This window comes from Artibeus jamaicensis, unplaced genomic scaffold (assembly GCF_021234435.1).
Source record: "Artibeus jamaicensis isolate MK-2021 breed Jamaican fruit bat unplaced genomic scaffold, CSHL_Jam_final contig_889, whole genome shotgun sequence".
In the NCBI taxonomy this organism is placed as follows: domain Eukaryota; kingdom Metazoa; phylum Chordata; class Mammalia; order Chiroptera; family Phyllostomidae; genus Artibeus; species Artibeus jamaicensis.
In genome coordinates, this window is record NW_026522005.1 from 4,679,688 (window position 1) to 4,692,751 (window position 13,064).

Sequence of the window (13,064 nt, forward strand, 5' to 3'; positions counted from 1 at the left end):
TGTATTCTGGGGCCTGGGTCGCAGACACCCACCCAGCATTTACTGAGCTGCTGATTTCACGCACCAGGTTAACAGGTGAGGGTAGTGTGGACTCTGTTGTCCTAGGTTAAGCTCTTCAGGAAATCTTTTTATTGATGTCAGTTTGTTATAAATACTAAACTGACTAAAGGCAGTTAGGTCACCTTCCTAACAGCAGATTTCTTGATCTCCAAATGCTTTGATAGAGATAGAGTGTTCATGTGAAACTTAAAACATTAGCCTCTTGTGAAATATGTCCCAATTGTATTTCAGAGATATAGTTAGCTAATTTCTTTTTTAAAAGATTTTATTTCTTTATTTTTAGAGAGAGGGGAGGGGAGGGAGAAAGAAAGGAAGAGAAACATAGATGTGTGAGAGATAACACCGATCGCTTGTTTCTCCCATGCCCTCATCCGGGGACCTGGCCTGCAACCCGGGCATGTGCCTTGACCAGGGATTGAACTGGTGACTTTGGTTTGCGGTACAATGCCTGACCCAATGAGCCACACCAGTCAGGGCTAGGTAGCTAATTTTTTTTGTTGATATTTTTTTACTGACAAATATGAAAAAGTAATCTAATACTATTATGGAACAAGATTTTTTTGAAATTGAAATTTAAAATCAAAAGCTAAAAATAGTTGTAAAATTTAAAATTGGAGCAGTGGTGCCCATTTTGACACAACATTTTAGCATATGTTGATGCTACTGTATGGTTTATTCTGTAAATAAGTTTAGCCCCAGGGATGAAAGAAATTATACTTTATAAAAATTAGAATTAATAAAAATCAGAATAATAAGTGCATAATCAGAATATTAGTGCAGAAATTCAGTCTCCTTTTATCAGTGATGTGGATGTATAATTGCTTAATGGATTCAGTTTTGAGAAGTGCTCATGAAAATCTTTGATTTTGAATGGTTAAATGCTTGATGGTTGAAAAACCCATTTGTTTTGGAAATTTCACATGTAGATTTGAGTATATTGAGAGAGACAGTGTTTTGAAGACTCATGTAGGACTTCAAAAAAATCACATCCTGTTAGTTTGTGTTAAGGGACAAATACGTAACATGTAAAGCTGTCTTTCACCTCTCTAACCAAGCTACAGTTTGGGGCTGAGTTGGCCCAGGGGCAACGAAGGTGGTTTGTAAGGGTAAAGACGTATCATAACATATTTACCATTTTCAACAGAACTTCCAGTGGAAACTACTGGGAGTTTTCATTAAAAAACAAAACAACAATCCTTTGAATGGAACTTGTATTACTGTAATCACTTTCTCACTGCTACCAGAGATGTAGACAGCAGTAGGTTTTGTAGTTCTAAAAAAGTTTGCGCTTTGGGGAAATGGGCATTTGTTTTTCTTGATGATCAAAATTGGGAGAAAAATAGAGTTCTGAGAACTTCGGAAACGATCCCCAAGTGGCATCACCACTTTCTTTGGGCGGCTTACGATACTTGTTTAGGGACCTGTGCTCTCTGTGGTTGAAATATATGTCACACAATAAGGTTTTTCCAAAATCCAGTACAGCAAAAAGGCCAAACAGGAATTTTAACCCTAATTCATCAACTTGGCTTTTTTCCCTTTTCATTCAAAATTTCATGAATAAATCTTAGACTTTTTGGTGGACTGAAATGTTAATCACTAATATAAATATTTTATAAGTTTAATTTGGCTTCTAATTTCAAGTATCCCATGTGAATCCTGAAGTAATTTACATAATTGCAGAAAGAAGTTATGATTGATATGATAAGTCAATTGTTTTTCAAACCTCTGGAATAATTTAAGATATCCAGTAACTTTTTTTCAGCTTTATTGAAGTATAATTGATAAATAAAAGTGGGGGATATTTAGAGTGTCCAGCATACTGATTTGATCTATGTATACTGCATTGCAAAAGGATATCTCCCCATCGAGTTAATGAACTTACATATTCCATCAGCTTACATCCATCAGCTTACATGTTTATTCACTTTGTTTCATTTTGTTGTGTTTTGTTTGTGTGAGTACATTGAAGTCCTACGGTCTCAGCAGATTTCTGTTGTGCACTGCCGTGTTGTCAGCCATAGGCACTGTGACATGCATTAGTCCCCCTTACACCTTCTAGAACTGAGAGTTTGTATCCTTCCGCCGACCTCTCCCTGGGCCCTTCCCCCGTCCCAGCCCCTGGCGACCACTTTTCTACTCTGTGTCTGAGTTCAACTCTATTTTAAAAAGATTCCACATGCAAGTGACACCGCGCCATGTGTGTCTTTCTCCATCTGGTTTCCTTCACTTAGGATAATGCCTTCCAGTTTAATTCTCGTTATCACAAAAGACAAGATTTTCTGGTCGTTTAAGGCTGAGCAATATTCCATTGTGTATGTGGACCACGTTTTCTGGATCCATTTGTCCCCTGAGGGACATGGGTTGTCCCCATACCTTGACAATTGTGAATAATGCTGCATCGAACACAGAGGTGAAGATACACTTTCTTCAAGGAACGGTTTTGTTTCCTTGGGATTTATGCCCACACGTGGGATTGTGGGATCCTGTGGTGGCGCTATTTTTCATTTCTCGAGGAACTCTCAGACTGTTTTCCGTCATGGTTGTACATTACCATTCCCACCCCTTTTGCACACACCAAAAGTGTGCAAGCGTTCCTTTTCCTCACATCCTTGCCAGAATCCGTTATCTCTTGTCTTCTAGATAATAGACATTTTAACAGGTCTGAGGTGACCTCTCATTGTGGGTTTGATCTGGGTAGCATTTCCAGATATGTATTATGAATTTAAAGTTTTTAGCAGATGACGTAGCTAGGTCAGGGGTATCTAACTCATTTTCACTGGGGGCCACATCAGCCTCACAGTCTAAAAGGTCTGTCCTTTACTGACAAACCTGCAGGTGAGTGAGAGGGCTGCAGCTCGCAGGTGGGGCTGGCAGGCAGGCAGACACGCAGGCAGCAGGACAAGCACGGCATAGAAAACTAAAGGGCTCTTTTTTCATTGTCGGCTTGCATAGAACCATGAACTGTTAAAGTAGACCGGATAGCCAAGTGACCGCTGAACTGTACCAAATTAACTCTCAGAAGGCACCAATTTCACTGGTTGTGACAGAGTGTTAACAGGAGGTTGAAACAATTGAAGGAAATGTTAAATAATTTACTTCTAAATCATTACATTATATAATTAACATCCTGTCTGGTGTGGGCAACTATTTATAGATCACACAGTATACCCAAATCAAAGTAATAAATCACCCAATGAGGCCTCTGGATGAGAAAGTTTCCCTTTAACCACATTTGCAAAATCTGGGCTGCCTTGTATGTATTTTTAGTCATAATTAATTTCAGTTATGAGTGGCTAAACTCATCTCCTTCTAGGGAGAAGCCACTGGAAGTGTAACACCCTGCAAATAAAGCACATGCCTAGTCCACCATCTGGCAAAGGTGAGGGCTGACCTGTCAGGCTGGCCGTGTCGATAGATGCCTTTGGACTGCCTGCCAGCCAGCCATCTGGGTCACCCACCTGGCGGGAGGTCTCAGGGACCTTGTGTTACTGACCCTTCTGGATCAGGGACCCACACCAAGGTCCTTCTGCCCGGTGCCGTGTGCACCAACAGAACAAGACTGAGCTCAGGGAAGCAGGGTGGAAACGTGTTTTTCATCAAGGAGTGGAGAAGGGTGAGTGCATAGCTCTAATGGTGTTGCTTCTTGGCTATAAATACAGAATATTTAGCTATAGGCAGAGGGTGGGATGATTCAGTTCTTTCAGGTATGCATAGTTATTCTGTTGCACTGAGCCCTTTTGCACATGCTCCTTTTTGCACACGATGTCCCATCGCCATCTTGGCCTTTGTACTCTGCACCTTCGCCTTCACTCACATTCAACACCTGGTCTTTACACTCAGTGCTTTTCATTTTGTGGTTGGGAATCATTTTCAGTTCCTGTGAGCAAGCAGGGCCCATGACACCGTCTAGGTATTGAGAAACATCAGGGTCTTTTGGACGGCAGCCCAGTGACACTTCTCCCAAGGTCAAATGATCATGGTGGGCGTGCCTTTGAGGACTGCTTGGTGTGGGGCTGTGCTTTCACAGGTTCTCATGACATGAGAGTGAAGTTGCTAGAACTTTGCTGTTTTAGAAGGTGGAAATGTCTTCCTACCTCTTAACCTCTTAGCCTGTTTCCATTTGTTAAAGATGATAGGACCTTCCCAACAATGGGGTGTGCAAACCATACTTGTGTTAGAGGTTAATGAGTTTATTAAGACTTACTGCTGACCCACTTACCTGTTGGGTTTTGCTTGAGAGGCTTTGCTTGGTTTGTGTCCCTGCTCCCCACCCTTAGGAGGGTTCTGTTAGAACTACTTCTGTATTAAAATACTGGACTTAAACATATAACTCCTTTTTGATTTATTTTCTTGACTTCAGGAATTTGTTGTTAAGACTACCACAGTACTAAGCTTCACACACACCAAGCTACTGGAATGTAGCTTGGTGCATGCAAACATTTGTATAGTGTTTTTAAATTAAAAATTTTATTATAAAATGTTACATGAAGCACAGAGAATAAGCCAAAATAAGAATCAAGCCAGTTTAAAAAATATCTGTATTACTACATTTTTTCAGACCATTAAAATAACTTATTGTTTACAAAAATGAGGTTCTATTTTTTTGCAACCTTGTGTTTGGTGCTGAACAATACATGTGTTTTGAGCATCTTGCCATGTCATGAAATACTCCTCCACAGCATCATTTTGGTATCTCACTATGTGGACAGTTCATAATTTTAACCTGTGTCTGATGCAGTTATGAGACATTGGGCATTGTGAAGTGGGACTCTGAAGTGATGTGACTAGGTCTGAGAAGGAAACCCATCTGACAATGAACATTTATAATTATCTTGTGTAACCTCCAATGAGTGGCCTTGCCTGAGTGTCTAGAAGTCAGTAAGGTTGTCACTTGTCATGACCTCTCACATTGCTGCATTGAGAGCATATGTCGTGGGAGGTGCGCAGTGCAGGGTCTCAGGACGGCTCTAAATGAAGGAATGATTTTCAGGTCTCCTTAGGGTGGCAGGCAGTTAATCCGTGTAAACATTGCTGCTTGTCTCTTTACATGAATGTGTATTTTTGCATGCTCATTGGCTATACCTGACAGTATCTGAATTCTATTTTTATTTTCTATTCCTGAACTTGGAATGTGAGGTTTTATTCTTAAATTGCTTGGGAGTTGTGAGTGCTGTCTCTGATTTGACACTGTAATATCTCCTCCGTATGAAGAGCTTCTCTGTGGATACAAAGATGGCTGTAGGCATTTAAATGGGGAGTAAAGGGGGTATCACAGCAACCTGCTTTTAAAGTAGAGTTTCTCTTCCATTCTGAAAAAGTTTAGGAACGCTGGCTCTGAACTACAGTCTCCTTCCCCCTCCCCCACCTTTCCCCCCAAAGTGTTGGTATCATGTTTTCTTCGTGGTCACAAGAAAGTTGGTCTGGTAGGGCGCCTGTTGCTAATTTGAAGGATCTATTTAAACACCACACTTGTTAGGAAACAAGGTAACTGTCTAAATCATTAGGTCCCCGTTGGTGTGATTAGGCCTTTCTTCCCGTGTCTGGTGGAAGAGTGGGAGAAACAGGTTTAGGCATGTAACCATGTCATCTTATACTAGAATTGCCCCTGAACTTGGGACCTGCTTTTCTACAACAAACCATTAGTCGTCCATCTTATAGTAGTGGAACTTCTACTCTCTGGGAAAAAGTTTTCCAGTGGACCCACGTGTGTTTTTACATCAGACTGGCCTCCTTTATTTACAAATGCACTACAGGGTCACCTATAATTTAGTAGAAATTTAAATAAATGTAAGAATGGGTGCACAATCTTTCCACGGGCATTGTGACAATAGCCCCTCTCCCCCACTTCTGAATCCTACGGCAACATGAATTCACTGATTTACAGTTGTGATGTGTGTACCCTGCTAACCCACCCAGCCTCATGTCAGGGACACGTGGCCATGGTGGTCCTACACAGTGATTCTGGTTGGGGACAGTCCTCTCCAAGCAGTTCCATCCTTTTTCTTTGTTTTGTTTTAACTCGACCTCTGAATTGGGAGATCTTTCCGATGGCGGTTTAGAACTGGGGCTGTCAAGCTGCAGGCCAGAGTCCGTTCTCAGCCTGTTTTTGAATGGGGCATAAGCTAAGAATTGTTTTTGAATGGTTGTAAAATAATCAGAAGATTTTTATGAGACATGAAAATAAAATTAAAATTTCAGTGTGTCTGTTAGTAAAGCTTCATTGGAACACAGACATGTACATTTTTCACACGCCTGTGGCTGCCTTTGGGCTACCATGGCAGAATTACTTCCATAGGAGACCCTATGGCCACCCTTTACATGAAAAGGTTGCTTACCCCCAGTTCAGAGCATCCCTTCCTTAGGAGAATGACCTTTTAAAATGCTACACACTCTATTAAAGATAGCTAGATACACAAGATATTGTAGCTGAATTTTTGTTTTGTTTGTTAAACAAACTTCTGTTCAAGTGTCCATATGCCAGTTTCTGCCTGTCTTTAAGAATGTATAAAACAAAATATATTGTCCAAATATCTATTCTGGGTTTTTAAAAAACTATATAGTATTCCTTTTTTTCACCTGAGTTTTTCCTGCACTCCTGTTTTGGCTGGTTTAAGTTTCTTCACTATAATGGTGTTACAATGGGAATGAAGATGTGACTCAGACGCACCTGGGCAGAAACAAATTGCTACAGAGCATTGCTGGGTTGTCATTAGACACATAGCAGACCCACAATAAGAAAGACAAATTCATTCCAGAAACAACCAAAGTGTCCATCGATGGATGAATGGATAAAGAAAAGGTGGCTTATACATACAATGGAATATTATTCAACCATAAAAGAGAATGGAATTTTGCCATTTGTGACAACATGGATGGACCTCAAGGGCATTATCATCAGTGAAATAAGCCAGGCAGAGCAAGAAGACATGTGGAAAATATATATATAAAGTTGAACTCAAATACTGAGAATAGACTGGTGATCACCAGGAGGAGGGGGTTGAGGGTGGGCAAAATGGATGAAGGGGGTTTAAAAGTGCAAACTTCCAATTATAAAATAAATGAGTTACGGGATGTAACATACAGCAGGGTGACCAAAGTTAATACTGTATTGCATATTTGAAAGTTGCTAAGAAAGCATCTTAAAAGTTCCCATCACAAGAAAAAAATGTTTGTAACTGTGGGATGGTGGATGTTAACTGGACTTAGTGTGGTGGTGATTTTGCATTATATACAAACACCAAATTGTTATGTTGCATACCTGAAACTAATATGATGTTATTTGTCAGTTATACCTTAGTAAAAAATTTCTTTTTATGATTCCTCTTTATTAATCTTTTATCATTTGGAGACTTGAGTCTGTTCTTTGCTGATTATTGAGTGTGGGCCAGTGTGCATTCACAGCAGAAGTTGGTCTGGTGGTTAAGGGTGAGGCAAGCTGTACTCACACTCATGCTTCCCCACCAGTTACTGGGTATCCGCCCCCAGTCCCCCCAAGCTCTTGTTGTTAGTGCTGTGTTCTTCAACATTTGTTCTGTTCTTGCCTTTCGAATGGACCTGCTGGTGGTGAAAAGGAATATCTTTCAAGGTCACATATCCGTAGGGTAAATCAGTGGTTAAGATTTTTCATTCCATTAGTAATAAATTCTCAGTAGAAGTTATAAGCTCTGGGAAATCTGCCTCCAAAGCTGATCAGTGTTGTTTGAGACACCAGAGAAAGGGAGCTCTTTTTATCTCCACAGGAAACATGTAACTTATACACCTTTTAGGCCTAGTGAGACCTCTAACTTGAGAGGAATCGGGGAAAGCATCATTTGGTATCCTGCTGATGGCATAATGTCTAAGAAACCATAGCTTAGATTTAACCTGGTAATCACAGAGGGTTATGTATCTTTAAAAGTAAAATGTGTATTCAATGCTTCACCCAGTGCTTTGAGACACTTAACAAAATTCAGGTAAGCCCAGATTTTCATTTTCAGGAGTCAGATTTATACCTAGCTTATTCTTATGCATTCAACATTTTCATAGTCCAACTTGGCATGTAGAGTCCAAACTGCAGTTGCATCACTTAGCCTGTTCAGAGTGAGGTCTCTCATCACCCACACTGGGGACAGTACTGGAGTTAGGGTGAGGCAAGAGAGGCACTCAGGATGCAGAAGTTAAGGAGGCGCTCACTCATGGTGCCAACCCTGTACTTATATTACCTGGAGGATGAGCGCCTCCTTAAATTCCTCATCCTAAGAGCTTTTCTGGCCTGACCCTAGTCTTGATCTGATCAAGGGTCCCTATAGGGTATTTTTTAAAAGATTTTATTTATTTATTGAGCCCAGGGATCTGCATTTTGACCTCTTAGGACTTTGAATGCACGAAGCTAGAGGACCTTCTGGGCCTGGTTGACCAACTGAAGGCCCAGCAGAACAAAAGCTGCTCCACAAGCTTCAGGTGGTGACTGGGACAATCGCTGAAAAAATCTGCTAATTAACCGGCACACAGGAGCAAGTAGGCCAGCCAGACCTCACGGCCTGCCAGCCCTGGCCATGTGCAACTGCTACCAGGTGTCCCGCTGGAAGGCTTGGAGCACTTAAAATCAAAGCTAAATGTGATTGATTATATAATTTTGAACTGTTCCAATTTTTTTAATTAAAAATGTTTTATAGGTTCATTATTAGCTACATGTTCATTGTACACAAAACTTTTTTAAAAATAATTTTAAAAAAAGAATAAAATAGAAACTATTCATAACCCTATTACCCAGCAATAGCCATTATTAACATTTGAAGGTATGCTTTCAGCCCTTTTTTCACTGATTGAGTCAATTCCACTAAAACTCATGGGGTGTTAGGAGGAATGAGTGACAAAAGGCATGTTGGTATCAGGAAATCTGTCTTATGAACTCATTCCCATTTGAGTCTTATCTAGTTTTCTTTGCTGTCTATTTAGTATAAGCCTCCCCTTTCAACATTAATCTCAGCATTAAAAAGAATTCACACATCCAGATGTATGCATGAGTTTCCCACCTTTGCAAAAATAGTGGAAATAGTGCCCCTGCACGGGGATGTCTCCATTAGGCTGTTTTTCCAGGTCCCTTCTTGTGACTCTAATGGAATTCCTTTGGAACCCCTGAGGACTGGTTCCAGTGGGGGAGACATAATCATTCAACAGCTTTTGCCATGTGTCCCACGCAGGTGAGGCTCTGCTAGGGGTCAGAGGTATGTCCAGTAAGACGTGGTTCCTGCCCTGAGAACAGACAGTCTGGTGGAGGAGGTGGACCAGGATGTTGCATGAGTGTCGGGGGCTCTGAAGTGCTGTGGGACTGGGAAGCATGGGGATCAACCCCCTTGTCTTTGGAGAGTGGAGAGTGGCCCGGAAAAGGAGCTGACACTTGCATTGAGTCCAGAGATGCCCACCGTATGGCGCCTGCAGTCTCCAGCAAATAGCACTCTCTTAAAGTTCCACTTTTTTGTGTGTTATGTCCTACTTTCCAGTTCAATCACACAGTTGCCCATTATAATTAAATGAAGCTTGCCAGATGGATGCCTTCGCAAGACGATGGCTCGTTTTCTTGCTCTATTTGTGAAAGCTGGCATTGGGTCCAAACTCTCAAGGATGGCTCTACCTTGAGATTGCTTTGGAGTGTCACTCTTTCCGTATGTATTAGCCAAATGGCCAACCCATCAGCGGAGCCAGGTTGAGTGACAGGTGGGTGTGCCATGCATGTGGACACTCTGATCTCTGCCAAGCTGTTTTGCCTGTAAGGAGGTGAGGTGCTGAGAGGTTGTTCTACAAAGATGTCATTTATCAATGTTACCTTCCTTTGAGAAAATAAGCTTCTTCAGCTTTTAATCTGTCGGTCTTTCCTTCTCCCCACATATACTTTTCCTATCAGCTGCAATATAATTGTTGTCAAATTCCCAGTTTATCATATTAAAACATACACACGTTTTCACACGGTCTTAAAGAAGCAATTTTTAGTTTATGGAAGAGAATATTTAGAGTAGTAAATATAGTGAACTTAATTGGTAGCAGACTTGATTAACCAAGGAGTATTGGCACTGCACAGGAGAGACTAACTGAGTCATTAACAGTCGTTTCATTTCTACGAATCGTTCTTAGTGTTTCATTCGTTTCTGTGACTCATGCTCATGCTCCATCATTTAATTCTCACAACATCCCCATGAAACGGGTACTGTCACTGATCTCATTTTACGTGTGAGGAGATTGACGAAGGGTGCAGAACCGATGAGGGCTGGTGCCCCATGTGTGGTCTGTCCACCACGCATGTGGCCTCCGTGTCCTGGGCCCGGGCTGGGCCCTCGATGTTGCACCAAGGATTCTGGGTGAACCCATCACCATTCAGTTTATATTACTCCCTCTCAAAGGATTAAAAGTCCTTCAAATATGTTACTAACAGGACAAGTGAACATAACTTCATTTCCTTCCACTTTTGAAATAATCTCAGGAATTTTCAGTACTTAGGGCAACCTTGATTGAATATCCTTTGATTATTGTAGTTACACAGAAATGTCAAATTAGAGCCTTCCTGCTGATATAATTTACTTTTTTGGTGATTGTACTCAGGTTTAGATAATATGTATGAATAAAACTCTTAGGCTGGTTTCCTCTTCTAATTTTCTGTCTATACTTTGCATTTGAAATAAAAATTGGGAGTTAAAAGCCCATATTGTATTTTGCTCTTATGTTTTGGGTTTTCTGTGAATAGGGTGATTCAGCTATTTATCTGTACCACTTTTCATCTCCCCTTCCCCCCCAAAAAAAAAACTCAGAGAGGGAATTCTTGACAGGGCCTCTTTCTTACTGTGTTCATCTATTCCAGTCCCCACAATAACCTGAAATCCTGATGGCAGGAGTCCTTGCAACAGAATTTTCACCTTTAAAATAATCTGGAGTGCTGATGTCTTGATTAAAGCAGTCTTTCCGACTCCCGCTCACTGAAAACAGAAACCCCACCAGGTGACCCTGTGCTCTCTGCTCCCGCCGTCCCCGGAACAGGGAGTTCCGGGGGACCCCCACATCTGCAGAGTGGACAGCCGGTGCAGCGGCTGGGCAGCTCCAACTTCCAGCCTTTCCTGGCCTGACCCTCACAACCCCCCCTGTACCTTCCACTCTGGGTTCAGATTGTCCCCTTGAATAACTTGTTCCCTCTGGGTCTTCTTCAGCCTCGAGAAGGTTCTAAGGACACGAGTGGAGTGAATCTCGGTGAGACTCCCCAGCAGTCTGACATGTGGCTACTTTCCTCTTGTTGCAGCAAAACCAGAAATCTTGACTCTGGAGGGGCTGGTGAACGGCATGCTCCAGTGCGTGGCGGCAGGGTTCCCGGAGCCCACCATAGATTGGTATTTTTGCCCAGGATCTGAGCAGAGGTGAGATGATTCGGTTACCACTTAACATGCAGAAGGGAAGGACTGCAATACAGCTGGATTTCAACTGTGTTTTCAGACTTTTTTTCCCCCAAAGCTTTGTTTTGATTATTACGTTTTTTCTGTCCACGTGGATTTTGAGGCAGCATAATTGCTATATTTTTCTTGGTAGACATTAATTTTGTTTGCTGAAAAATGATTACTGAGATGACTTCTCTGTTTTGGTGGTTATCTTTTTGGATTTATCATGCAATTTCTAGCCCGAAGGTAGATAAAGCAATTTTCCGGGGCAAAGTAATTAGATTTCCATTCTGTACACAGGAGGTAATGTGTGTGGGAAACGTGGCTGTAGTTATCACAAAAAATATTACCTCAGAAGTTAATTGCCAAGTTACCAAAAAGTAATGACCGTGCAGTTGCGGCGCGCATCTGCTGTTTGTAAGCTCTGTATTTTAAGACAGTTTCCTCCTTGATTAGGTGCCCAGCCCCTGTGCAGTGCGCATCTGGCGTTGTGCTTCCTCTCCCCGAGCATCCACACTTAAGCCTTAAATTGTCCTTTCATATTACCTGAAGATGAAAACAGGGTCAGCGTTGCCGTTTTTATCCATCAAATGGTATTTTATGCTCAGGCTTTAACAGCCCAGTGTAACATCACAATGGAATAGTCAGGATAAAAATAGAAATTTTATTTTTCATTGAATAGACCTTTTTATCTCCACAAGTTGGAAGAGGTTACGTAGGATTGTTGTTTTCAGCTGAGTGTTAGTAGAGTGTTTTGGGGGGGGAATAATAGGGGTGATTCAAGACCCCTGGCAGGTCTGTTCACAGTGGAAGCCACCCGGTAATTACAGTCAGCCATTCGACAAATGTTGATGGAGCGCCAACTGTATGCCAGACACAGGTCTAGTAAATGAAACACACCTGAGTCCCAGCTTCGTCAGTTCATATTCTAATGGGTACAGAGGGACAAAAGATGAAATACACAACCAGTGTAGGCAGGTGTTAAGTGCTAAGGAGAAAAACAGAGCAAGGTAAGAACAGAAGACTACTAGGCACACGGGGATGGGATGGGAGGGGTAATTTAAATAGAGTCATCAGGGTCTGGCTCTACATGGTATTTGCCACCTGGACCACGCCCTGGCAGGACAACCTGTAGCTTCCTCCAGGGAACCTCCAGTTGTGGGGTCCTCACTGCTGGGGTCTTAGGGGTCGCTGTGGTCATCCTTGTTGAGACAATGCTTTCTTCCCCCATGCTTTTCCTTTTCAACCCTTCGTACATCCTTTCACTATTAGTTTATCTAAGGATATTTAAGTCATTCCTAACCTTTTCACTTTCCAAGATGGGTCATCCTATCCCAATTTTACAGCTGTGGGAGGAACGGTGGGAACTTGGAGATTTTGAACTGGCCTGTCAGAAGTCAACAGGACAGGTGTTTGAGTCAGGATTCAAACCCACACCTCCCTCTAAAGGCACACCTCCGTCTTCTCTCCCACGGTGCTTTTCTGCTCCCCGGACCACAGAAGTGATCCTTTTTCATCAGGTGTTCTTGTTTGCGAAGGGAAATGTCCAATTACGAACCCGGGCGTTGGAGGGATGGATTTTCCTGAAGTAAGTCTGGGCTGTCGTTT

The 13,064-nt window shown here is 42.0% G+C and overlaps 1 protein-coding gene across 2 annotated transcripts in view; it reads left to right on the plus strand.

The window, feature by feature from the left end:
• KIT (KIT proto-oncogene, receptor tyrosine kinase) overlaps positions 1–13,064 on the plus strand; it is a 78,706-nt gene that overhangs the window by 51,015 nt on the left and 14,627 nt on the right. For both annotated transcript variants that reach the window (XM_037152151.2, XM_037152152.2), the window contains exon 8: positions 11,324–11,438. In XM_037152151.2, coding sequence (XP_037008046.2) covers positions 11,324–11,438 — 115 coding nt within the window. The remainder of the gene's footprint in view (positions 1–11,323; positions 11,439–13,064) is intronic.